This window comes from Eumetopias jubatus, unplaced genomic scaffold (assembly GCF_037043125.1).
Source record: "Eumetopias jubatus isolate StellerSeaLion01/CBP00866 unplaced genomic scaffold, mEumJub1_p1.0 scaffold_1, whole genome shotgun sequence".
In the NCBI taxonomy this organism is placed as follows: Eukaryota; Metazoa; Chordata; class Mammalia; order Carnivora; family Otariidae; genus Eumetopias; species Eumetopias jubatus.
Genome location: NW_028274807.1, coordinates 57,696,078 through 57,722,855, shown reverse-complemented (window position 1 = coordinate 57,722,855; position 26,778 = coordinate 57,696,078). Strand labels below are relative to the sequence as shown.

General features: G+C 37.4%; 1 protein-coding gene across 1 annotated transcript in view; it reads left to right on the top strand.

Moving 5' to 3' along the window:
* SLC9C1 (solute carrier family 9 member C1) overlaps window positions 1-26,778 on the top strand; it is a 72,241-nt gene that overhangs the window by 14,025 nt on the left and 31,438 nt on the right. Inside the window, exons 7-12 of the mRNA XM_088022900.1 lie at window positions 3,700-3,799; window positions 8,188-8,331; window positions 9,496-9,670; window positions 19,273-19,354; window positions 21,876-22,042; window positions 23,807-23,932. Of these exons, the coding sequence (XP_087879026.1) occupies window positions 3,700-3,799; window positions 8,188-8,331; window positions 9,496-9,670; window positions 19,273-19,354; window positions 21,876-22,042; window positions 23,807-23,932 (794 nt within the window). The remainder of the gene's footprint in view (window positions 1-3,699; window positions 3,800-8,187; window positions 8,332-9,495; window positions 9,671-19,272; window positions 19,355-21,875; window positions 22,043-23,806; window positions 23,933-26,778) is intronic.

The window sequence follows — 26,778 nt, the reverse complement described above, 5'->3', positions numbered from 1 at the left end:
GAAAGAAGAAAGGAAAAAAGAAAGAAAGGAGAAAGGAAGGTAGGAAGGAAAAGAGAGGAAAGAAGACATTTATCCATAATTTTGAAAGAGAAAATGATTATATTAGTGACATTTTAGATTACATAGAAAACCCAAAAGCATTAACTAATAAACTAAGACCAAAAGGCTTTTTAATAGCTTGATATAAGAAAAATACAGAAAAAAATAGTGTTCTTATAAGCCAGTAGTAGCTAGTTAGAAGATATAATGAAAATTTCATTCTCTTTACATTGACAAAACATTACAAAATATAAAGGAATAAACTGAACAAGAAGTTTGAGCCTAACATGGAGAACTATATAAGTTTACTGAGAAATATAAAATTTGAATAAATCAAGACAGAGAAAATCTTTTTAGAAATGCTAGAGTAACAAGATTCATTATTTTCATGTCTGAGGAAGGAAAGGCCGAATATAGGATCTTGAGTCTTCCTAACTAATCAGTAGGTTAAAGTCAGTTAAAGTCAAGTGAGTTTATAGAATCAAATTAATTAATTAATAGCAACAGAACGGTCAGTACAGATACATTCATTGCATACTACTTTAGTTGTGGATACCTAAATTTCTACAAAAAATATATCCTAGCAAATATAATTCCCTCTAACATTATTTAGTAAGTGAACATAGCCTCAAGATTAAGGGTTATACCCCCAAAATAATTTTAAACTTTTAAAGTTAAAATGTCTCTATAAACATTTTATCTTATTTTTTTTTAAAGATTTTATTTATTTATTTGACAGAGGGAGACACAGTGAGAGCAGGAACACAAACCGGGGGAGTGGGAGAGGGAGAAGCAGGCTTCCCGCGGAGCAGGGAGCCCGATGCAGGACTCGATCCCAGGATCCCAGGACCATGACCTGAGCCGAAGGCAGAGGCTTAAGACTGAGCCACCCAGTCCCTCTATAAACATTTTAGAAAGAAAACAAAGCAGAATTTCATGAAAATGAGGTACAGAGTAAATATAAATCTAATGTAAAAAGACTTTCACTCTGACCTGGCTTAATGTTTATATTATTAGTATCTTCAAGATATTCACCACAAATATTTTCCAAGTTTCACTACTACCTAATAAATGACTATGACTAGTCCAGGACTTGATCTCCTCAAAGTGCCTATGTCCACACTTCCCTCTTATTTTATAATTCAAAACTAACTAAACAAATTGTTAGTTTCTGGCTTAGGTACCATTTCTAGCCAGGATTAAAATGAAGAATATAAAACTTGTAACTTTCCATCTCTGGAAGGGAAGTCTCAGTAATGTGATAAGGATACTAACTTTACAAAATTAAAATGTATCACAATCTGAATCAAACGATGATAGCAATTGGGGAGGTTGAAATTTTACCGAACAATTTAAAATATCATCTGGAAATACTGATTGTGAAAACAGACAAGTAACTTTAAGAAAAATGAAGAACTTTCTCTCCTAGGTAGGTATTAAACATTTAACAAGCCACCAGTAATTAAAACACAACTGTTGCAACAAAGTAAGGTAAAGTAAGCCAAAAAATGGAGGGGGAAAGAACTGATCCAAATATGCCTGGCAATTGATAAATACGGCAATATGATAAAAGTGGCATGTCCACAATATTCTTTTACTATTAAAACAAAAATTTTTAATTTTTATTTATTAACTAGAACAATGTCTGCTAAACAATAAGTGAAAAAAAGCAGCTTATTACAGAACACTATTACTGTATAATCTCATTATAGCTTTTTTTAAATGTGTGACTTTGTATACATGTCGTATATATGCCATCATGAGTGTTCACTGGGTACTCCACTCCTCTTAAAGATCTTGATCCAATTATCTTAAATTCCCAATTCTATAGCCTATGAGCACCCAAGGATTTCATGATTCCTGAAAATTTCTGGAGTTTAGTTTCTCATGATCTCTGCTACTTCCTTTTTATTTTTTTTTAAGATTTTATTTATTTATTTGACAGAGAGAGAGAGAGACATAGTGAGAGAGGGAACACAAGCAGAGGGAGTGGGAGAGGGAGAAGCAGGCCTCCCGCGGAGCAGGGAGCCCAATGCAGGGCTCGATCCCAGGACTCTGGGATCATGACCTGAGCCGAAGGCAGCTGCTTAATGACTGAGCCACCCAAGCATCTCATGCTACTTCCTTTTAAATATAGAGAAGTTTTGGTTCTTAGTAAATTTTACTGAAGATGGGGACAAGGGAGCTCACAGGGAAAGTTACATTATGTAATTCATGGCTCTATGAGATCTGATAGCTCCCTTTAATTCCTCACTTTTCCATGTTTCCTGCTTAATTCTTATCACTTGTGTCCAGTATAGAAATTCAGCAAGTATCCTTTAATGCTTAATGCTGCCCTTTGGGCCTCATTCTCTATTCTCAACTAACTTATCAACTTATTTCTTCTAAACAAATACAGTTCTCTCCATTTTAGAAATTCTAATACAAATTTTCTTTAAAATTATAATTATCTTCCCTGACTTACAATGGGGTTATATCTCAATACACCATTGTAAGTTGAAAATATCATAAGTGCATTTAGTGCACCTCACCTACCAAACATCATAGCTTAGCCCAGTCTACTTTAAACATGCTCAGAATACTAAATTAGCCTACAGTTAGGAAAATCATCTCACACAAAGCCTATTTTATGATAAAGAGTTGGATATCTCATGTAATTTATTGAGTGCTGTACTGAATGTGAGAAAGAGAGTGTCTGTGTTGGTGCAGAATGGTGGTAAGCATATCGGTTGTTCACCCTCACGATGGCCTGGCTGACTGGGAGGTGCGGCTCACTGTCACTGCCCAGCATCACGAGAGGCTCTTACCACAAATTGCTAGCCTGAGAAAAGATCAATACTCAAAATTCTAAGTACTGTTTCTCCTGGAGCACACTGCTTCTGCACGACTGTAAGGCTGAAAAATTGCAAGTCGAACCTTTGTAAGTTAGGGATGGTCTGTACTTGAAGTCTTGGTAGTTGAATTATGGGTCCTCTTTTAAAAAAAAAAAATATATATATATATAATCTCTATACTGTACCATATTATTTGAATTTTTTACAGTGGTAAAATACTACTTTCATAAGCAAGGGGGAATATAACTCTAATACAACTACTTTTAAGAATATTCCAATTTTTTATGCTTTTCAGTCCCGCACAGTAAATGTACCAAAACAATATTAAGCTGGATAAGTATATCCATAAGAGGTTTCTGCTGGATCGACTCCCTTAGTCCTGCCACAAAATCAAACCATTTCTATCTCCCATTGTCTCCTAAGAAGAAAGCATATGAAGTGGGCCAGTCCATAAAGAACTCACTGGCTCACTTCCATTTCATTCCTCCATAGCTCCTCTGAAAAAATTAGACCTATAGAGGGTGCTCAAGCCCCAGTGGGGCACATGAAGAGTTTTGTGAGCTTCATATTGTTGGCAATGATCTGAAACCAAAGCAGTGCAAGGATGTTCAGTATAGACTTGACAACACAGTTGGATGTGAATCTGAGGAGGAATAAGGACAAGGTGGTGGTAATAATCTGCAATATAATCCAGTTGAAACCAAGTAGAGTATCCTCTCTATAAAGTTACTATACTATCGAGATATCTGATATTTTCATCTCAGGCAAAATTTGTGCCACTGTTGATGTTAAATTAATACTTTATATTTAATTCTTTTAAAAATAGGTGAGCTAGTTGGAATGTCTGGAATATTTACCCTGGCCATTATGGGACTTTTTTTAAATTCTACAAGTTTTAAACCAGGAGTTGAAGCGCTTCTTCTCGAGTGAGTAGCTAGCATATTTTTCACTTTGTTTCATGTATTAGAAGCTATAATATTGTAATAGCAACTATATCCACATCTACACTGGTCAAAGTAAGATACTGATTCCAAAACTACCCGACGAAAAACCTTTACTAAAAACTCTATTCGCTTGTGTCTTCTAATCCTCTAATTATAGGCAAAATTTGTAGCCTTACCTTGAGTTCATGTTGGCTTTATTTTCCTACAAATTCTCTCAAGTCTCTGACCATCTACTCAGTAATTTCCAGTATAATTCACTAGACAGGGCCAGGAGTAAGGTAAGGCATGTGAGGCACTCATCTCAGTCACAAAATTTAAGAATGTGCCAAAATACTCAGTAATGAAGATAAATAATATTTTAGGGCAATTTTTTTTAAAAAATTGAAATTAATGCAAAAAAATCCATGTTTGTGAAAACAAAAATTGTAAATAAAGATGGAATCAATATTATTGATTAGTTCCTTTTGCCTCAGGCTCCAATATGGCTCAGCATGGCACTGCTACTAAAATATAATCCCAGTATTTTAAGAATAATGAGATGGCATGCAAAGCAAATTAAAAGATTAACCTAGAGCATTTGAAAAGGATTGGCAGTGTTATAAAAGAAAATATGGCCAAATGTACAAATGTATAAACTGTTCCCTGCTCAAGGGCATCCAGCTTAGGGGTGATTGAAATTTGTGCCAACGTAGAAGAAGGGTGCTGCTTTCTGTGATGCTCCAACACGTTGGCTGAGAACTTGACCTAAATCACAAAATGGCAACATATGTTAACAGAAGCCCTGAACATAATCAATGATCATGGAGCTTTGGAGAACATTAGAGAAGACAGAATAAATTCAGAAGTCAGAAGTTTGAAAGTATAGACTCTTACAGAATTTTGGAGCTAAACTTCATGTCAATTATAATGGAAGCCAATTGTACCAGCAGCTAGGCAGAATTACTTGCCACAATTAATTGTTGGAGGAAGAATTAAAAATGTTATGTGTTTCAACTCTGTCTTTGGGAAGTGATTCTGAAGACTACTTTCACCTTTCTGCTCTAACTGAAACCTGGGTCTCCCCTGAAGACATTACTTCCCTTGAATTCCTTAAAAGTTGTGTTTTTCTCACCCACATCCTTGGTGCTACTGCACCTAGAGTTGAGGTAGGTGATCTGTCTGTACCTCAAAATCATTTCTAGATCATTCTTTATCATTCTTCCCTAGGAAAACCCAGTTTTGAACCCCATGCCATCAGATTATACCATCTGCCACCCTCTTGGTCGTAGTTGTATCTAGAGCCCTGACTCACACTCTCCATTTCATGAAGATTTTGGCCCCTTCTCACTGTGACTCTCTGTAGCACTGTTACTCTATCACCATTCTTAGTGATGTCAGTCAATATCCACACAGTTGATCCTTCTACTCCACCTTTCAGTTCCTGGACCTCCTTTCTTCCTATGAGCATGTTTACCACCTTGCTTAAGCCACCCACGAAATGACCACTTCATAATCTCAATTTCAAGAATCTTACAGTCTAAAATATGACATGTGTCAACTCCTCCTCTCCAAGATAGTAGAAATCTAGGATAACAATGGTAAAACCTCCTACATACTACAGCAATCTGCAGCAGGTCCTTGCTACTCTCTAAGAGAAGAGGTGTATCATCTCCCATGTTTTCAGCTTACAGCCTCTAGGACCCTGATTTCAACAATTCTGCAATCACACTGAGACTACACTGTATCAATCCTATGATCTTTACTGATCCTCACTTCCTCCTTACCCAGATCATTTCTTTTGTTTAAAACCATCTAATATCTTCTCATCTCTTCTGGCTACAGGTCAAAGCTGTTTTAATGGCAAACAGAGCCCTAGGTCCCCCTCATTTCCACCACTCTCACCCTCACTGACCCTGCCCTAGCCACACTGATCACTCTGCTATTCCTCAGACTTGCCCAACATGCTCCCTATTTGTGCTTCTTCTGTCCTTGTGTTTCTGCTCCTGAAATGTGCTTCCCCTGCATGCTGGCAGAGTGGATGCCATACTTCTTCCATGCTTCTATTTGTATATCACCTTGCTAGAAAGAAATTCCCAAAATAGAAACTACTTCCCTACCAGCCTGCATAATCTTTTATTCCTAGCAAACTGACATCCCGACAACATTCAGTCCGTAAGGTCATGTCATTTCTCTAGGCTAGTGGCTGTGCAACATCGGGCAATAAAAATAATACAGTTGTCTGGATCTGTTGAATCAAAATCACAAGTGCATAGGACTTCCGATTTTTAAAATTTTTTTTAAAAATTCTCCCCTGATGACACTTACATATAGACAGGGCTGTGACTCTGCTACATAAAAGATTTAGATTTATTAGGATACTCATGATCACCAAATAAAAAAGGACTTTTTAAAAAAAAAGTCAGAAGCTCTTTTTCAGTGTGCCTGACTTATTGCAAACACGGAAGTGCACAAACCTATGCACAAGGACATGCACACATCCATTAGCTGGGTTGGAGCTTGGTTGTTCGGCTCATACCCACTTTGAAGTTGATAGACTGATTCCTTAAAGAATCTGGTTTCCTCCTCATCAGGTTTCTCCCATAATTCCTACCACATATGAAAGGGTCTTGACAGCTCCTCAATATTTGTTGCTTAATTGATTTGTTTCATTTTATGCTCATTTAATGAGACTGTTATATTTGGTATTCAGCAGCATTTTTCCACAAATTTAGGAAAATTATTCAATTATGTAATTGTTAAACGAAGAGAAAGGAATGGTAGTAGTTCATATTCACCATTCATTTGACTGAATTATCCTACTCAATTAATATTCACAAGGGATTTCATTAATTGTAGGGGTAGGTGGGTATAATGCTTTGAGGGTGTTTTTGTTTGTTTGTTTGTTTTTTGGTCACTATGCACATGGTGCAACAATTGGATTTGCTTTTGATAGTGAAGTCAAAAGAAGGATAAAAAACACAAAAATTACATAATTTTCATAAAATATATCTTAGTGTGTTTCCCTCCAAGTTAATGTTCGATGCAGAAGAAACAGAATTAAAAGCATGGCCATGCATATGCAAGAAAGGGATGATAATTCACAGCCTAGAGTAATTAGCCTAAGTTTGGTCACAGAATCAGTATTTTGAAGGATTTGACTTAATATTTCCTAGGCTAAAATGTTTTACATTTAATTTTTCTCTGATGAGGCCTAGGTATTTGTGCCTCTTAAATACCGTTCAGAACTGTTTCAGTTCTCCAGAACTGAAAATTCACATTACTGTAACAGAGAAAGAGTTGTTTTTGTATTGGATCTGTTTTTTGGCAAATCTGTTTTTCTGGAGAAGGGACAATCATTCTTTTTAAGGGTTTCAGGGACAGTTTCTGGGCATTCAGCATATGGCTAAACCAAGCTACCTTCATCTCATAAAGTGGTATTCATGTGCCCTTTTAATCTTTTCAATTTATTTTGTTATAAATATAATATTGTGACATTCAACACAGGAAATACATAGGAAGATAACAAGAAGTAAATTTTATTTTTTTTTTATTTTTATTTTTTTAAAATATTTTATTTGAGAGAGAGAACAGTGGGGAGGGGCAGAAGGAGAGGAAGAAGCAGACTGCCCGCTGAGCAGGGAGCCCAATTCAGGGCTTGATTGCAGGACCCTAGGATCATGACCTGAACCAAAGGCAAACGCTTAACTGAATGAGCTACCCAGGCACCCCAAGAAGTAAATTTTAAATAACCTCCTATGGTCCCAATAGTGAAACATGACCAATATTGGTAACTGAGTGTCTTTTTCCAAATTGCTTTGCCTGTAGCAGATGAGAACATGCATTTTTGAGTGATGTAGAGTTTTCCTGGGCTCTATCTAGGGCACTTGAATGTACTTATGTTCACAAATCCCAAATGGAGAATCTACAAAGGATGTTCGTTTGAATAAAGGATTAATTCACATCTTCTAAGTGCTAGCTAGATTTTAGGATAAGCCTCAATTCTATCACTATGTACAGCAGACTAGCAGTTCAGTGTTCTTTTTGAAGATAAATAATTTTAGCTCTTCCTAATGATACAAGGAGTTCACACCAGGATTTTCAAGCTACATGAACCGTGATGCCTGAATGCACCAAAACATGTTTTCAGAATCAATCCCAAAAGAAAGACACTAATTTACATGTGGTTGCTTTAGAATTATTTGTTTACTTGCCTTACTGCTCCTTTCTCCCCAGTTAAATTATAAGCTCTTTGAGTGTAAGTAAATGCCTTATTCAACTTTATTTTCTTGATTAGACCTAGCACAATGCCTCACATGAATAAGCCTTGTGATAAATGTGTTAGATTAGTTAACTGTAATTAACTACATTCAATTTTTTTTCTGAAAATGCAGATTCTGGAATTGTCTATCATTTGTTGCTTTTCTTATGGTGTTTACCTTCATTGGACTTCTAATTCCTGCACATACATATTTATATATATCATTTTCTGACATATATTATTCATTAAATATCTATTTCACACTTATTGTTTTAAGGTAAGAATGTCATTTGAATTTTTCTATTTATAGGACATTGAGTAAGCCCAAAGATATTTTTTAAATAGAAATGTTTCATTCCTTAGAATGAAAATGAAGCATTCCCTCTTAAACTTACCAAGGAATTATTAGCAAATTATTGTTTTAGTGGGATTTTTTTCCAATTTCTAACTGCATGTCAAAGCAATCTAAGCACTCTATAAAAATTTTGAAAATTAGAAGGAAAAAATCTTTCATAATTTTACTACCCAGAGGAAACTGCTATTAACATTTGATATATTTTGTCCAGTGTTATTTTTTCTTATGAGGTTTCATAAAGTTCAGCACCAATCATAAATAAAAATTTCATGTTGCTTTTGTTTGCCTAATATTGTATAACAAATAATTTCCTTCTGATTAAATTGTAGTTACAAATAGCTTTTTAAAAATCATTAGGAAGTCCTCTTTGTAAATGTCCTTTTTACTTAAATAATTTTTGTAGTCCCCTTTTCAGTGGTAAGAGGCAGGAAAGAGTCTGCCTCTGTAAGTGAAAAGGACGTGACATAGAGCAGGAAAAACCACCATGGCTACTCTCTCCAGATTCTATCCCTCATGTTGCTAGCATTCTACTTCCATCTAGGAAAACTAATTAGGAGTTGACATCAGTGGGCTAGCGCCAATTAAATGGAAATTAGTCCCTAATGATCAGATACAATTAGTGTAAAGTGTAGGAGATGTGTGATTAAAAGAAAAACTAGAAATGAATCCATCAATATTGGATAAGTTCAGCAAGATTAAAATCTACAAAGAACAAGAAAGGGAAGACATTTTTCCCCCCTCAGTTCTTATTCATTAGATTTGTTTTTATTTCCTTTTGGGATCCAGAATAGAATATATCTACAAAACATCTCTAACTTTTTTTCTACCTCAAGAAATGTGAAATTACCCTTCTACAAACTTCATAGAAAGAAACAAAAAGAATAATGCCATCCTCTTGTCATCTCTCTCTCCTCTATGAAATGCCCTTCTGCCTTTTTTTGGTGCCAGCTAATGGTGTGTGAAACATGGCTCGTTTGTCTGGGAGTCAGCCATTCCACAGGGAATAGATTGGAATAGAGTAGAATGAAATGGGAAAAAAATGTCTATGGCAAGAGTAACTTCTTAAAAATCTCTTTTGTCTTTTAGACTTCTGGTCTTTCTAATAATGAGCCCTCTTTTGTCTCGACTTGGTCATGGGTTCAGCTGGCGCTGGGCATTCATAATGGTCTGGAGTGAAATGAAAGGAACACCTAATATAAACATGGCTCTTCTGCTTGCCTACTCTGACCTTTCTCTTGGCTCTGAGAGGGAAAAATCTCAAGTAAAGATAAATGAATTTTTTTATTTGAATACTTTATGAATACTGTTGCTTTGTATTAAAATACATTTTGGTAGTAAGGTAGCTCAACCCCACCTGGACTGCAGGAGTGATTTAGCTATGATGGCAAGATTGGGGAGAGGAAAACAACCGGCAACCTTCCTCTTCCTGGGGAATATTCTGGCTTAGGAATTCCTAAACCCTTAACATTACAATCATGTTTTTCATTACAAGAGCAGTAAAACTACATAAAATAAGATAAGAGAGGTGAACACACCTGTTCCTACTCTTACCTTTCTAACACCTGATTGAATGATTTGGGTTTACCTTTTCTGGCTTCTTTTTTTTTTTTTTTTTATTTGAGAGAGAGAGAGCGAGCATGAGTGAGAGAGCACAAGCAGAGGGAGCACAAGCAGGGGGAGTGGCAGAGGGAAAGTGAGGAGCAGACTCCCTGCTGAGCAGGAAGCCTGATGTGGGGCTGGATCCCAGGACCCTGAGATCATGACCCGAGCCGAAGGCAGTTGCTTAACGACTAAGCCACCCAGGCACCCTTTTTCATTACACTCTTAAAATAAGTTTATTATGAAGGTTAAAGGAGTTAAAACTTATAAATAATTTAAAATAGTACCTGATCAGGGTGCCTGGGTGGCTTGGTCAGTTAAGCCTCCAAATCTTGGTTTCAGCTTAGGTCATGATCATGAGATGGAGCCCCGAACTGGGCTCCACACTGGGTGTGGAGTCTGCTTGAGATTCTCTCTCTGCCCCTCCCTCCCATCAAATAAATAAATAAATAAATATTTTTAAAAATAGTACCTGATACAGAGTAAGTACTCAATAAGTGTTCTTATTTTTATTTTTACTTATTCCTAATAGCCACTTGAGAAAAATAGAAACCTGCTTATGATTGACTTTACTGTTTTCTGTAACTTTGTGAGGCCACATTTAGTAACGCTAGGAACCAAAACATTTTAATGGTAAACTGAAGTTACCTCTTCACTGAGACTAGCCCCAAATTCTGCCAAACAGAACATAAAGGGCATGACTCTCCCTCTACCTTATTTCCAGGTAAGACCATTACAAGGAGCTCTAGTAAGAAATTTCCTGTGCAGATATCACAATGCATCTAACACTTCCATTGTGGGTTTTTTAACACAAAAATTCCAAATGTAAAGAGAAGAGCAGCAAGGGAATCATTGCACGTCTAATTAGATAATAGACCAAACATTACAAAATTAAACATTCAAACACTGCTTTTAAAACCAAAATTATCTAATATTACATTATCTCCCCTTTCTTTTTAACTATCTCCACATGCCTGAATAATCCAGGTCAGTTTGGTACCACACATCCTGGCCAGTGTAAAGGTAGACATTGCACATGGATCTGGATTCTGAAATTTCTAGTTGGCTGCTATTTCTGTGTGGCTGTCAGTAAGTTAATTAGTACCCACCCCATCGCACCTGTCAGTTTCTTCATTCCAAAAGGGACTAAATAATACCAGTGTTGTGCTAGCAAATGTTTAACAAGTAACTTTCTTAGGGGTCAAAGGGAGCCCTAATTGGTAGTATTTGTCAATTTCCATGGTGTAATCACCCTAACAGAACAACGATCAACTCCATAACTTCCTGAAAATTTAATGATCAGCTCTCATGAGCTGGTAAAAGTCAGCACTAGCGCAACACTATCTCAAAGCTTATTTGAGAAATAGAAAATGTACATAAAATGCTTAACACATTGTTTAGCATATTGTAAATGTACAATAAATATGAGTCTTGATGATGATGATGATGCCACGTAGACCTGATTTGAGATAAAACCCTAGTAAACAAAATCATGTAGTGAGATGCCCTCATCAGTAGTAACTAGTTGAAAAGAAAGTCGCACTCCTTCCTTAATTTAATCTGGCTGAACCCTCCAGCTAACTTTTTAATGCTCATGAAGCAGCACTAGAGGAAAAGGTTAAAAATATCTTAATCCTGAGGGGCGGAGCAAGATGGCAGAGGAGTAGGAGACCTAAATTTCCTCAGGTCTCAGGAATTCAGCTAGATAGGGATCAAACCATTCTGAACACCTATGAACTCAACAGGAGATCGAAGAAAAGAATAGCAGCAACTCTGAACAAAAAAGCGACCGCTTTCTGGAAGGTAGGACATGTGGAGAAGTGAATCCGAAGCGATATTCGGGAGGATAGACGGCGGGGGAAGGGGCCTCTGTTGGCCACTTCCGGCAAGTGATAGAGCAGTGGAGCACAATATCAGAACTTTTAGAAGTCGGCTCCGCTGAGGGATGTTGCTCCAGTGGCTAAGCGGGGGGTGGAACCCTCGCTGGGACAGTGGGGTCTCAGGACCCTCGGGATCACAGAAAGACCGGGGGTGCCTGAGTGCGGCAGAGCTCCCAGCTATCGGAGCGGGGAAGCCGGCTGCAGAGACGGAGCCGAGGAGTGGGCTCTCAGCTCGGGGTTGCCATAAACTGTGGTCTGCAGCACAGTCGGGGCACAGCTCCTCCAGCAGGGACCCAACAAGCGGCAGATCCAGGGAGACTTCCCTTCCTCCCCTGGGAGGAGCGGCGCTGGAGCGCAACCGCAGGGATCTGCTGGGTTTGGAGACTCCACACAGGGTCCGGTGCAAGAGATAGAAATGCTCGGTCACAGGCCGGGTGAGCACGAGGTGCGGCCGGAGACCGGGGAGATGGGAGTGATTGCTTTTTTCTGGGGGTGCACTGAGGAGCGGGGCCCCAAGTTCTCGGCTCCTCCTGGGCGGAGATTGGGAGGCCACCATTTTCACTCTCATCCTCCAAAGCTGTACGGAAAGCTTGCAGGGAACAAAAGCTCCCAAGAGCCAAACCAAGCCGATTACTTAGCCTGGACCCAGCAAGGGCGGGGCAATTCCGCCTCCAGCAAAGACATTCAGGAACCACAGCAACAGACCCCTCCCCCAGAAGATCAGCAAGAACAGCCAGCCAAGATCAAGTTTACCAATCAATGAGAACGGCAGGACTCCAGCACTAGGGGAGTACTGCACGTAGAATTCATGGCTTTTTCCCCATGATTCTTTAGTCTTTCAAAGTTAATTTTTCAATTTTCTTTTTCTTTTAAATTTTTCCTTTTCCCTTTTTCAACCAACATCTTATCAATCCCTTTTTAAAAATCTTTTTTTATTTTTCATTTTTAGAGTCATAGTCTATCCCTTCATAGTAGTTAATCTTATTTTTGGTATATATATATATAAGTTGTTCTCTCTTTAAAATTTTGGGATACAGTTTCTTCTAACAGACCAAAATATACCCTAAATCTCTAGTGTTTGGCTTTGTTCTAGTCTCCTGCCTGATCACATTCTCTCCCCCCTTTTTTTTTAATTTCTCTTCTTTCTTTTTTCAACCAACTTCTTATCAATTCCTTTCATAAAATCTTTTATAATTTTCATCTTTGCAGTCATATTCCATACCTTCATCGTATTTACCCTTATTTTGTACATATATAAGTTTTTCTTTCTTTAAAATTTTGAGAGGCAGTTTCTTCTAACAGACCAATATACGCCCAAAATCTAGTGTGTGGCACTGATCTATGCACCAGCCTGATCATATTTGATCATATTCTTTTTTTTTTTCTTTCTTTCTTTCCCTTTCTTTTCCCCCAGTTTCAGGTCTCTTCTGATTTGTTTAGTGCATATTTTTCTGGGGTCATCGTTACCCTGTTAGCATTTTGTTCTCTCATTCATCTGTTCCCCTCTGGACAAAATGACAAGATGGAAAAAATCACCTCAAAAAAAAGAACAAGAGGCAGTACCAACTGCCAGGAACTGAATCAAAACAGACATTAGTAAGATGTCAGAACTAGAGTTCAGAATGAAAATTATAAAGATACTAGCTCAACTTGAAAAAAGCATGGAAGATATTAGAGAAACCCTTTCTGGAGAAATAAAAGAACTAAAATCTAACCAAATCAAAATCAAAAAGGCTGTTAGTGAGGTGCAATCAAAAATGGAGGCTCTAACTACTAGGATAAATGAAGCAAGAGAGAGAATTAATGATATAGAAGACCAAATGATGGAAAATAAAGAAGCTGAGAAAAAGAGAGATAAACAACTACTGGACCACGAGGGCAGAATTCAGAAATAAATGATACCATAAGATGAAACAGTATTAGAATAATTGGGATCCCAGAAAAAGAAGAGAGAGAGAGGGGGGCAGAAGGTATATTGGAGCAAATTATAGCAGAGGACTTCCCTAATTTGGGAAAAGAAACAGGCATCAAAATCCAGGAGGCACAGAGAACCCCTCTCAAAACCAATAAAAATAGGTCAACACCCCGACATCTAATAGTAAAACTTACAAGTATCAGAGACAAAGAGAAAATCCTGAAAGCAGCTCAGGACAAGAGATCTGTAACCTACAATGGTAGAAACATTAGATTGGCAACAGACCTATCCACAGAGACCTGGCAGGCCAGAAAGGACTTGGCATGATATATTCAGAGCACTAAATGAGAAAAATATACAGCCAAGAATACTAAATCCAGCTAGGCTATCATTGAAAATAGAAGGAGTAATAAAAAGCTTCCAGGACAAACAAAAACTAAAGGAATTTGCAAACACAAAACCAGCCCTACAAGAAATATTGAAAAGGGTCCTCTAAGCAAAGAGAGAGCCTAAAAGTAACATAGACCAGAAAGGAACAGAGACAATATACAGTAACGGTCACCTTACAGGCAATACAATGGCACTAAATTCATATCTTTCAATAGTGACCCTGAATGTAAATGGGCTAAATGCCCCAATCAAAAGACAGAGGCTATCAGATTGGATAAAAAAACAAGACCCATCAATATGCTGTCTGGCAAGAGACTCATTTTAGACCCAAAGATACCTCCAGACTGAAAGTGAGGGGGTGGAAAACCATTTACCATGCTAATGGACACCAAAAGAAAGCTGGGGTGGCAATCCTTATATCAGACAAATTAGATTTTAAACCAAAGACTATAATTAGAGATGAGGAAGGACACTATATCCTACTTAAAGGGTCTATCCAACAAGAAGATCTAACAATTGTAAATATCTATGCCTCTAACATGGGAGCAGCCAGTTATATAAGCTGATTAATAACAAAAGCAAACACATTGACAACAATACAATAATAGTGGGGGACTTGAACACCCCCTTCACTGAAATGGACAGATCATCTAAGCAAAAGATCAACAAGGAAATAAAGACTTTAAATGACACACTGGGCCAAATGGACTTCACAGATATATTCAGAACATTCCATCCCAAAGCAATAGAATACACATTCTTCTCTAGTGCCCATGGAACATTCTCCAGAATAGATCACATCCTAGGTCACAAATCAGGTCTCAACCAGTACCAAAAGATTGGGATCATTCCCTGCATATTTTCAGACCACAATATTTTGAAACTAGAATCAATCACAAGAGGAAAGTCAGAACTCAAATACATGGAGGCTAAAGAGCATCCTATTAAAGAATGAATGGGTCAACCAGGAAATTAAAGAAGAATTTAAAATTTCATGGAAACAAATGAAAATGAAAACACAACTGTTCAAAATCTTTGGGATGCAGCAAAGGCAGTCGTAAGAGGAAAGTACATAGCAATACAAGCCTTTCTCAAGAAACAAGAAAGCTCTCAAATACACAACCTAACCCTACACCTAAAGGAGCTGGAGAAAGAACAGCAAATAAAGCCTAAACCCAGCAGAAGAGAAATAATAAAGATTAGAGCAGAAATCAATGAAATAGAAACCAAAAGAACAGTAGAACAGATCAACGAAACTAGGACCTAGTTCTTTGAAAGAATTAATAAGATTGATAAACCCCTGGCCAGACTTATCAAAAAGAAAAGAGAAATGACCCAAATAAATAAAATCATGAATGAAAGAGGAGAGATCACAACCAACATCAAAGAAATACAAACAATTATAAGAACATATTATGAGCAACTATATGCCAGCAAATTAGAGAATCTGGAAGAAATGGACGCATTCCTAGAGATGTATCAACTAGCAAAACTGAACCAGGAAGAAATAGAAAACCTGAATAGACCTATAACCACTAAGGAAATTGAAGCAGTCATCAAAAATCTCCCAAAAAACAAGAGCCCAGGGCCAGATGGCTTCCCAGGGGAATTCTACCAAACATTTAAAGAAGAATTAATACCTATTCTTCTGAAACTGTTCCAAAAAATAGAAATGGAAGGAAAACTTCCAAACTCGTTTTATGGGGCCATCATTACCTTAATCCCAAAACCAAAAACCCCATCACAAAGGAGAATTACAGACCAATATCCCTGATGAACATGGATGCAAAAATTCTCACCAAAATATTAGCCAATAAGGTCCAAAAGTACATTAAAAGGATTATTCACCACGACCAAGTGGAATTTATTCCTGGGCTGCAAGGTTGGTTCGACATCCACAAATCAATCAATGTGATACAATACATTAATAAAGGAAAGAACAAGAACCATATGATCCTCTCAGTAGATGCAGAAAAGGCATTTGACAAAGTACAGCATCCTTTCTTGATCAAAACTCTTCAGAGTATAGGGATAGAGGGTACATACCTCAATATCATAAAAGCCATCTATGAAAAACACACAGTGAATATCATTCTCAATGGGGAAAAACTGAGAGTTTCCCCCTAAGGTCAGGAACATGGCAGGGATGTCCACTATCACCACTACTGTTCAACATAGTACTAGAAGTCCTAGCCTCAGCAATCAGACATCAAAAAGAAATAAATGCATCCGAGTCAGCAAAGAAGAAGTCAAACTCTCACTCTTTGCAGATGATATGCTGCTTTATGTGGAAAACCGAAAAGACTCCACCCCAAAACTGCTAGAACTCATACAGGAATTCAGTAAAGTCGCAGGATATAAAATCAGTGGCGTTTCTATACACCAACAACAAGACAGCAGAAAGAGAAATTAAGGAGTTGATCCCATTTACAATTGCACCCAAAACCAAGAGATCCCTAGGAATAAATCTAACCAAATAGGCAAAGAATCTACTCAGAAAACTACAAAATACCCATGAAAGAAATTGAGAAAGACACAAAGAAATGGAAAAATGTTCCATGCTCATGGATTGGAAGAACAAATATTGTGAAGATGTCAATGCTACCTAGAGCAATCTACACATTTAATGCAATCCCTATCAAAATACCATCCACTATTTTCAAAGAAATGGAACAAATAATCCTAAAATTTGTATGGAACCAGAAAAGACCCCAAATAGCCAGAGGAATATTGAAAACGAAAAGAAAAGCTGGTGGCATCACAATTCCGGACTTCAAGCTCTATTACAAAGCTATAATCATCAAGACAGTATGGTGCTGGCACAAAAACAGACACATAGATCAATGGAACAGAATAGAGAGCCCAGAAATGGACCCTCAACTCTATGGTCAACTAATCTTTGACAAAGCAGGAAAGAATGTCCAATGGAAAAAAGAAAGTCTCTTCAACAAATGATGTTGGGAAAATTGGACAGCTACATGCAGAAGAATGAAACTGGACCTTTTCCTTACACCACACACAAAAATAGACTCAAAATGGTTGAAAGACCTAAATGTGAGACAGGAGTTCATCAAAATCCTAAAGGAGAACACAGGCAGCAACCTCTTTGACCTCAGCCGCAGCAACTTCTTCCTAGAAACATCGCCAAAGGCAAGGGAAGCAAGGGCAAAAATGAACTATTGGGATTTCATCAAGATAAAAAGCTTTTGCACAGCAAAAGAAACAGTCAATGAAACCAAAAGACAGCCAACAGAATGGGAGAAGATATTTGCAAATGACATACCAGATAAAGGGCTAGTATCCAAAATCTATAAAGAACTTATCAAACTCAACATCCAAAGAACAAATAATCCAATCAGGAAGTGGACAGAAGACAGGAACAGATATTTTTCCAAAGAAGACATCCAAATGGCCAACAGACACATGAAAAAGTGCTCAATATTGCTCGGGATCAGGGAAATCCAAACCAAAACCTCAATGAGATACCACCTCACACCAGTCAGAATGGCTAAAATTAACAAGTCAGGAAACGACAGATGCTGGCAGGGATGTGGAGAAAGGGGAACCCTCCTACATTTTTAGTGGGAATGCAGCCACTCTGGAAAACAGTATGGAGGTTCCTCAAAAAGTTGAAAATAGAGCTACCATAGGACCTAGAAATTACACTACTGGGTATTTACCCCAAAGATACAAATGTAGTGATCCGAAGGGGTATGTGCACCCTGATATTTATAGCAGCAATGTCCACAATAGCCAAACTATGGAAAGAGCCCAGATGTCCATCGACAGATGAATGGATAAAGAAGAGGTGGTATATATATACAATGAAATATTATGCAGCCATCAAAAGGAATGAAATCTTGCCATTTGCAACAACTTGGATGAAACTGCAGGGTATTATGCTGAGTGAAATAAGTCAATCAGAGAAAGACATGTATTATATGATCTCACTGATATGAGGAATTCTTAATCTCAGGAAACAAACTGATGGTTGCTGGAGTGGTGGGGGGTGGGAGGGATGGGGTGGCTGGGTGATAGACATTGTATGTGCTATGGTGAGTGCTCTGAATTGTGTAAGACTGTTGAATCACAGACCTGTACCTCTGAAACAAATAATACATTATATGTTAAAAAAAAAAAAAAGAAGAGATAGTAGGAAGGGGAAAATGAAGGGGGGGAAATCAGAGGGGGTAGAGGAACCATGAGAGACTATGGACTCTGAGAAACAGACTGAGGGTTCTAGAGGGGAGGGGGGTGGGGGGATGGGTTAGCCTGGTGATGGGTATTAAAGAGAGCACATATTGAATGGAGCACTGGGTGTTATATGCGAACAATGAATCATGGAACACTACATCAAAAACTAATGATGTAATGTATGGTGATTAATGTAATGTAATAAAATAAAGTAAAAAAATAACTTAATCCTGTCCCTAGGACTCACAAGTTAAATGACCGTGGGTAAGTTACTGCCTGAGCTTCCCACTTGTGTAATTGGACAATATTGGTATTTACTTCATAGACTTGTAGTGAGGATTAAATAAGCCTGACATATTGTGCTCTGTGCTTACTATAGAGATGTTAGCTTGTACTACTATTAAATTAACTAACTTAGTGGTCCTCAACTTTGAAGGCACATTAGAATGCTTCAGGAACTCTTAGCAAATTACTGATGCATGTGGAATTCTGACTCTAACCATGCTGAATAAAAGATATCAGACCTATTTTCTATAGTAAACAACTATTAAACTGGTTAAAATATATGAAGCACCCAATATCTGAAGGCCCAAAAAGTGCAACAATGGAATTTAGGGACAAGCTTTTTTTTCCCCCGATGTCTCTATATGTTTACTTGTCAAACCATATGTCCTGGGTCTTGATTTTGTTCCAAAAACATGGATAAAATATGTGCAGGAAGATAGAGAATCCCCAGAGTACTTTCATCATGCCTGACATTCAAATTCTCTCCTACTATGAGCATTTATTGACCTAGTACAACCTAGTTTAATTTACACTGGTAAATATAGAATATATTACAAGAAATTATCATGAATACTTACTTTGTATTTTTTTCTATTCTAGGTATTATTTCATGGAGTGTCAGTATGCTTAGTTACCTTGATTGTCAATAGATTTATTTTGCCAATGGCAGTTAGTAAACTAGGTAAGCCCTAGTAATTACTAATTACTAGATAAGCCCTACTACTTACTAGGTAACCCCTAGTAATTACTATTCCTGAGTGAAGAGACAGACGTTCTAAAAATGCTAAAGAATTGCTAATAATGAGGAAAGAAGCCACATAAATGAAAATTAAGTGTCTAATTGAAGAGGAAATTGGATCTCTGTATAAAAGCATATGAACAGGGGCGCCTGGGTGGCTCAGTCCATTAAGCATCTGCCTTTGGCTCAGGTCATGATCCCAGTGTCCTGGGACCAAGCCTTGCATTGGGTTCCCTGCTCAGTGGGGAGTGTGCTTCTCCCCCTCCTTCCCACTAGTGCTCTCTCTCACTATCTCTGTCTCTCAAATAAATAAATTTTTTAAAAAAGCGTATGAACAGGTTAGGCCAATAAGCTTGTAAATTTAAAAAGATTACTTATTTGCATTAGTCTAGGTTAAATAAAATAGTACAATAAGTTTATTCAATTATTCAACAAACTTTTATTGAAAGCCTTCTATCTGCCAGGCACTATTCTGATAATGATGCATTGAAGACAGACAGGATTTCTATATCCATGGAGCTTACATTGGTGAAAGGAGAAACAGACAGTTAACAGGTCATATGAGGCAGGACCAGAGAGTCATATGCACATCAAAGTAAACAAGTCACACATGCATAAGATAGAAAATACAATGGGTCCTAGGTTCCTGAGGAAGCTAGAAGCTGAGTGTGTTCAAGGAAAGAGGGTTTGACCCTTTGAGAACAAGCAGATAGTGGAGAATGTCCAGATGGGAGAGGTAGAAAGGAGTTAAGTAATGAAGGGCCTTGGATTTTAAGATTTTACTCTAAGGGCAAGAGGAAGTCCTTGGCCAGTTTTAAGCAAGTAAGTGTAATTAAATGGTTAACTCTTGTTCTGTGGATAACTGATTGCATGGTATGAGGGAAATAGCAGTTGTAGGAGGCAATTGCCTTATACAGTATGCCCATTTTCATCGTCTACTTTTTAACAGGGGAAGAATGGAGATCTAGAGAGTTAAAAGTTCCTGCCCAAGGTCATGCAACGAGGTAATGGCAGTTGAGGAACTAGAAACAAATAGCCCTGATGCTTTCAATCCATTATATTCCCAAATGCTCTGTCACCCTTTCTGTTACACAGAGCTTTCATCTAATGGCATTTTTAATCAGTCTTGAGACTCCATCTTTATGGATGACATTGCACTACCCAATCTACCTTCCTTCCTTGTATTTGCAACAAAACCTTTTCTCTTTTCTTTTTAAAATTCTCTGAGCCTTAACACAGTAAATTGGGAAGAAAAGATTAAAGAGGGGGAGTTTTGCAAAGAGTATCGTATGTTCTACTTAATAGCTAAATAAACTTAAAATTCTTATTGAGGAGCATGAGTTTATTTGCATTGAGAGCAGTGAACATTTGCTCGCAGAACATTATTGCTTTCCAAGGAAGGAATTTGTGTCTGATAGGAAGAGTCCTTCAAACCTTAATGAGGTCTGGAGATAAATATATATACTTATCATATATATATATATATGTATAAATATGTATATACATGAATTACATTTAGGTAGGATATATATATATGTATATATCTATACTGATACATCCTTTAATAGGTATCTCCTAAATATATGTATATTTACCTATATTCTGTATATTTGTAAATATATACATATATATGGGATACATATGTCAGGAATGTGTATGTAGGAAGTACAGATATACATATACACAGATATATATCTCCTACATGTATATCTCCTATATATGTATGTGTCATCTATTCTGTGTACGTATGTATATTATATTATTATAGGAAATTGGTTCACGTGATCATGGAAACTAAGAAGTCCCAAGACCTTCAGTCCAAAAGTCTGAGATCCAGGAAAGCCAGTAGTGTAACTTCCTGTCCAAATGCAAAGGCAGGAGAGGAGTGATGTCCCAACTCAAAGACCATAAGTCAGAGAGAGCGAATTTTCTTTTGTTCTATTCAGGACTCCAATGGTTTGGATGAGGCTTGCTGGCAGTGAGGAGGGCAATCTGCTTTACCCAGTCTACCAATTTAAATGTTATTCTTATCCAGAAACACCTTCACAGACACACCTAGAATAATATTACAAAATATCTGGGTATCCTGTAGCCCAGTCAAGTTGACACATAAAATTAATCATTACACTTCTGTTCTTCTGTCTCTTCATCTATCAAACCAGAAAAAGGGACTTTTAAAAGATGGGTAAGGTAATCAAAGATTTAATACGTTCAATGTGCTGAGAAGTCTTTTCTCAGCATATGGTAAGCACTCAATAAATATTAACTTTACTGTTATTATTCTGAGGAGTATGAAAGTAGAAAAGCTTGAAATTGTTAATGTTTCCATTATTAAACAATTTATGTTGAGTCTTTAACTTCAATAAAAAATAGTTGGTGGCAGTAGACACAAAAGGAAACTATATAATCAATATCAAAATGGTGGTATCCTTATTAGTGATAAAACATACTCTTCATACCCAAGGTCTTCGTGATGTCACATCAACAAAATATAAATCACTTTATTGTACATTTCAACACTTTCAAGAGCTAACCAAATCTGCAGCCTCTGCACTCAAATTTGACAAAGATCTTGCTAATGCGGATTGGAATATGGTTGAGAAAGCAATTATACTTCAAAACCCATATGCGGTAAGCAAGTCATATCCTTTGTTTACTCCTTCAAAGTAGATATCATTACCTGAAGTAAGTCTAAATGTTACAAATATTCACAGTTTTAATACTGGTAATTGATGGAGAAGTTGTATTGGTAACCCACTGTAATAATAGAAAGGAATCTTAGGGTAAATTCAAAAGAAGGAGCAGTGCTTTGGAGCTCCCTATAAAAGGTGCCATAAAAGAGGAAAGTGAGCCTGAGAAAATGGCTAGTTTTTTATTAGATTGACAGTGGACAGGTGCCTTTGTTCAGCATTTACTTAGCATTTGTTTACACTATCATATATGCCAAGTACTTACTAGCCCCTCACTTATGATTAATATTATTTTTTGATATCAAATAGAATTCAAAGCCAGTATCATAAGTTTAGGTGTGGGTGAGATGTCACCTCCTGCTTCTGAGATATGCTTTAGAATCTCTGCGGTCAGACTTCTTAGTCACTGAAGGGTATGTAACTCCCCAATCGGTCATGGCTGCCATAAGGAGAAATAATAAAAGTTGTTCTGGAATCTTCTCAATGCTACTGCTGCTTTGTTATCTCCTCTGTTACATCCAGTTTTCAATGCAATATTTCAATGCATACTGTATGATGCAGTTTTTGCAATGTTTTGCTGAGTCATACAATAGGAGAAGGAGCCAACTTCTACGAGTGTAGACATAAGATCAATGTTTCTATAAAGTAGGATTCCCCAAAATCCATTTCATATCCACTAACCAGTGCTTGAAGCTCCAGATGGAGACTCAGAACCAAGCCTTCTGCCTACAGAACAGTGCCGGGATTTCTGGATAAGACAAGTACCAAGTCAAATCCAATTATTTTCTACAGTAGCTCCCAACTGTGGCTTTTTGCTAATCTGACTGCATCAGATTCATCTAGAAAGCTTATCAAAATATGGCTTTATTTCCCAGCCCCACTGAGGAGATTCTAATAATGCAGATGGTCTGGTGGATCCCAGGAATATGTGTTTTTATTCCATTTACCCAGCTGATTCTAGTGCAAAGTCAAGGTTGAGGCCACCACTCTGATACTCGATCTGTTTCAGAAGGTAGATAATTAAACATGGGGGATATTATGGTATTATAGATAGAGCACTGGCCTTGGACTCAGAAAATCTGGGTTCGTATCATGGCTTTGTCACTTAATAAATAGCTTTATGATCTTGAGCAAATCTTCTATTTTCTCTAAGCTTCAGCTTTTCTCAATGGTAAAATGAAGTTATCCATAATCCCCATCTCCCAATGCTAAGTTCACCTTCTACTCTACCTTAAGTGATGAGGTTAAGGCAGTGATTATCAAATTTTATCAGCAGCAAGAATCATGGAATGGGTTTATAAAACCACAGATTTCTGCCCTATTCTTTTGATTTAGCAGGTCTGTGTTGGGGTCTGAGAATGTGCATTTCTAACAATTTCCACGTGACACTGAGGCTGCTGAGGGACCACACTTCCAGAATCATTGGTTTAAAGTGGGATCATATATGTGGTCGCTTTTATAAAATGTCAATAATGCCATGTAAACATAAAAATATAACTCCTTTCCTCCAAAACTGGCAATTATTTTACCTTCTAGATAACTGTGAAATGATGAGGAAACTCATCTGAACACTTTTTCTGTATATAACAGATTTTCTATAGTTTTTCAAACTAAATTTTTAGGTGAATTGCTTGAGGGTTATGCTAAACAATATGTTAATATTCGTGTATTTTTTTTTGTTTGCTTTTATTTCTGTTTCACTTAGTTGAGCCAAGGAGACCCAACAGAACATCAAAAGGTGACATGTCTAGACTGTAACAAGGAAATAGATGAGACCCTTAACATTGAAGCAATGGAGCTGGCCAACAGACGTCTCTTGTCGGCACAAATAGTTAGTACTTGATCATACACTTTTAAATGATATTTGGGCTAAAATTATCCTGAAAACTTTTTCCTTCACTAAAGACATCTTGATTAGGCTTACCTGCATAGCTTAATAGATTGTTACAAAGGCAAAAGGAAGTTTGGCATTATCTTAGGAATCTGTTTGACTGCCAAAAAAAAAAGAAAAGGGAAATAGATCCATCTAAATTAGCCTAAATAAAAGGTGTTTTATTAAGAGGATTTGGGAACCCAAATCCAGACCCCCCAAGGCAGGAATTACAGCAGAACTCAACCTTCAGGTGTGTCATGCAGCCATTTCTACAACACTGCCCATCTCTGGGTCCACACCAGTTTTTCATGAAAGATACCACCAGCTCTGCTAATAACTGCAGGTAGAGACTAGTTTTCAGATCCAATTTTGGATAAAAGTTAGAGAAATTCTGTGGCACAGCAGCATACTGGACTCTGTGGGAAATTGCTAATAGCCTAATTACCATTTTACTATCCAGGTCAGGATCTGGACTCGTTGCCATGACTTACGCTCTCAAAATGTTCATGGTGGGTCTTCCTCATTGCATATGGAACTCTCATGCATGTCTTGGCTATTACAGCCATACAGAATTCCAAGCATTCTATGTGTTCATTCTAACTTGGGAAATGGAAGGTCTATAGGGTACGATTTTTCTCTCTTCAGCATTAGTCCTGGCAGAGAGGTTGACTCTCAAAGGCAGCTTTTCCAAGGACATAAATAATTTCTTTAAACAATTGAGGCAGTGCCATGAAGGATGAACTTATGCCCATATAGTGCTTTGTTCCACCAGCAGATTTTATGATATCATATCTTTGAGTCACTTCCAGATTTTTAATTTATATAGTATTCAAGAACCCTCCAAATCAATACAGGAGACTCCATTTTAAGTCTTGCTTTCATTAATAATGTGACTCAGGACTTACTCTTTTTAGTCTTTATTTTCCCCACTTGTAAAAGAGGAAAATGCTAACTGCAGGACCCCCTATATTTTTCCCCTTGTGATATTCTATGTTTTCTGCAATATACATTCCACATACTTTTCCCTAAATGTTTGTTTTCTACCATTATATCTTTGTTGATTTTGTGGTATGTATTGGGTCTTAACCAGGAAATCCTATTTTTTTAAAGTAGGTTGGATCTTTCTGTTCTGTTCTCTAGCTCTTTATCTCATCTCACATCTTTTTAGCCCTTCTTTGTTCTAGACATATTTTCATGTTTACCTTCATTTGCTAATTTGGTTTCTGCAACCTCAATTCTGATGCTCACTGCTCCAACCATAATATTAACAAGTCTATGATACTTCTCAAAGCTTTGAGAGCTTTTATTTAAAACTCAGCCAGTTACTATTAACTGGGCAATACTTTCTCTACTGTTGTACATTAGAAGAGGAAGCACAGCATGATGAGACAGTGGTATAGGAGAGGCAACATCCCCCAAATATAACAGGGGGAAGGGGAGACAGGCTTTAAATTCAGAGAGAACTGAGTTTCTAATGTGATCTTGGGAAAAATACTTAACTCTTTGAGCCTCAGCTTTCTCTCTGTGAAATGCAGATTAGAATATCTTCCCCATAAATTTCCTGTAAGGATTAAATGATTCTTTGCAAAATATATGTAAATCAGTTAATTTAATAGTATGGTAGGGAGCTCAATAAATGGCAGTTATTTTAGGGAATCAACCATTCTCTAAATTCTTCTTACATTTTGGTATGAATGATCATTTAAGAATTAACATTTTTCTAGAGTCTGTTTTGTCATTTGTGTTGCTAAGCTTTCATGAGTTCCATACTACTTTCAGCTTCCTTATTTTTCTACAAACTATGGTGTTTACCTTCGAGAATATTGAAAATATGTTAATCTCACATGATTTTATAAGTACTTTAAGTTTAAGAAGAACAGTGTTACTCTGTTGAGTTCCTGTGTTATAGACAAATAACCTTTGTTCCCTCATTCTTAAAATTAGTTCTACCCCTTTCTGGGATCCCTCAAGAGCAGAGCTGCATTTTAATATCCATAAATGAGGGATGCCTGGGTGGCTCAGTCGGTTAGGTGTCTGCCTTCGACTCGGGTCATGATCCCAGGGTCCTGGGATCAAGTCCCACGTTGGGCTCCTGGCTCAGTGGGGAGCCTGCTCTGCCTGCCCCGCCCCCTGCTTGTGCTCTCTCTCTCTCTCTCTCTCTATGACAAATAAATAAATTAAAATGTTAAAAAAGATCCATACATGATTGTGCTGACAAGTCATGTTCTATGGAAGCAAAAGTCTTTAGTTATATCATACATTCCAATTTAGGAAGTTAGTCCATACAGTGATTTTTGACAGTGTTCAGCACAATGGGGCCAGGGCAGTGTCACACAGTGGCCTCTTCAGCATCAGAGGTAGTGCCGGGGAGCAAAGTGGGCTCTCAATATATGGGCCAAATTAGCAAATGACTGTTTTCTGTACAACAGTGGCAGTTCATTTAATGCTTATAACAGACTGGAGACAACAGAGCTGTGTTGTCAAAATATTTGGGAAAATGAAATTAAAGATATAAACCAGGATTCTCTACTATAGGATTTCTCAGTCTTTAATTTTCTAATATGCATTATAAACTGTTAAGGTGAGGATATACTTGCAGCAGGAAGTTCCCATATTTATTTGGCCATTTAAGTGGCCACAGAACACCACTTATTTTTGAAAGCCTAATTAACATCTTGCAGGAACCTAGTTTTCCACAGAACCAGTTTAGTTTTACCCAAAGTCCAGACGGACCTTCTGCACTGATTGCAAGGTCTGGACTGCATAGAAACAGTCTTTTTATAGAGACAGTAGATATTTAGGGA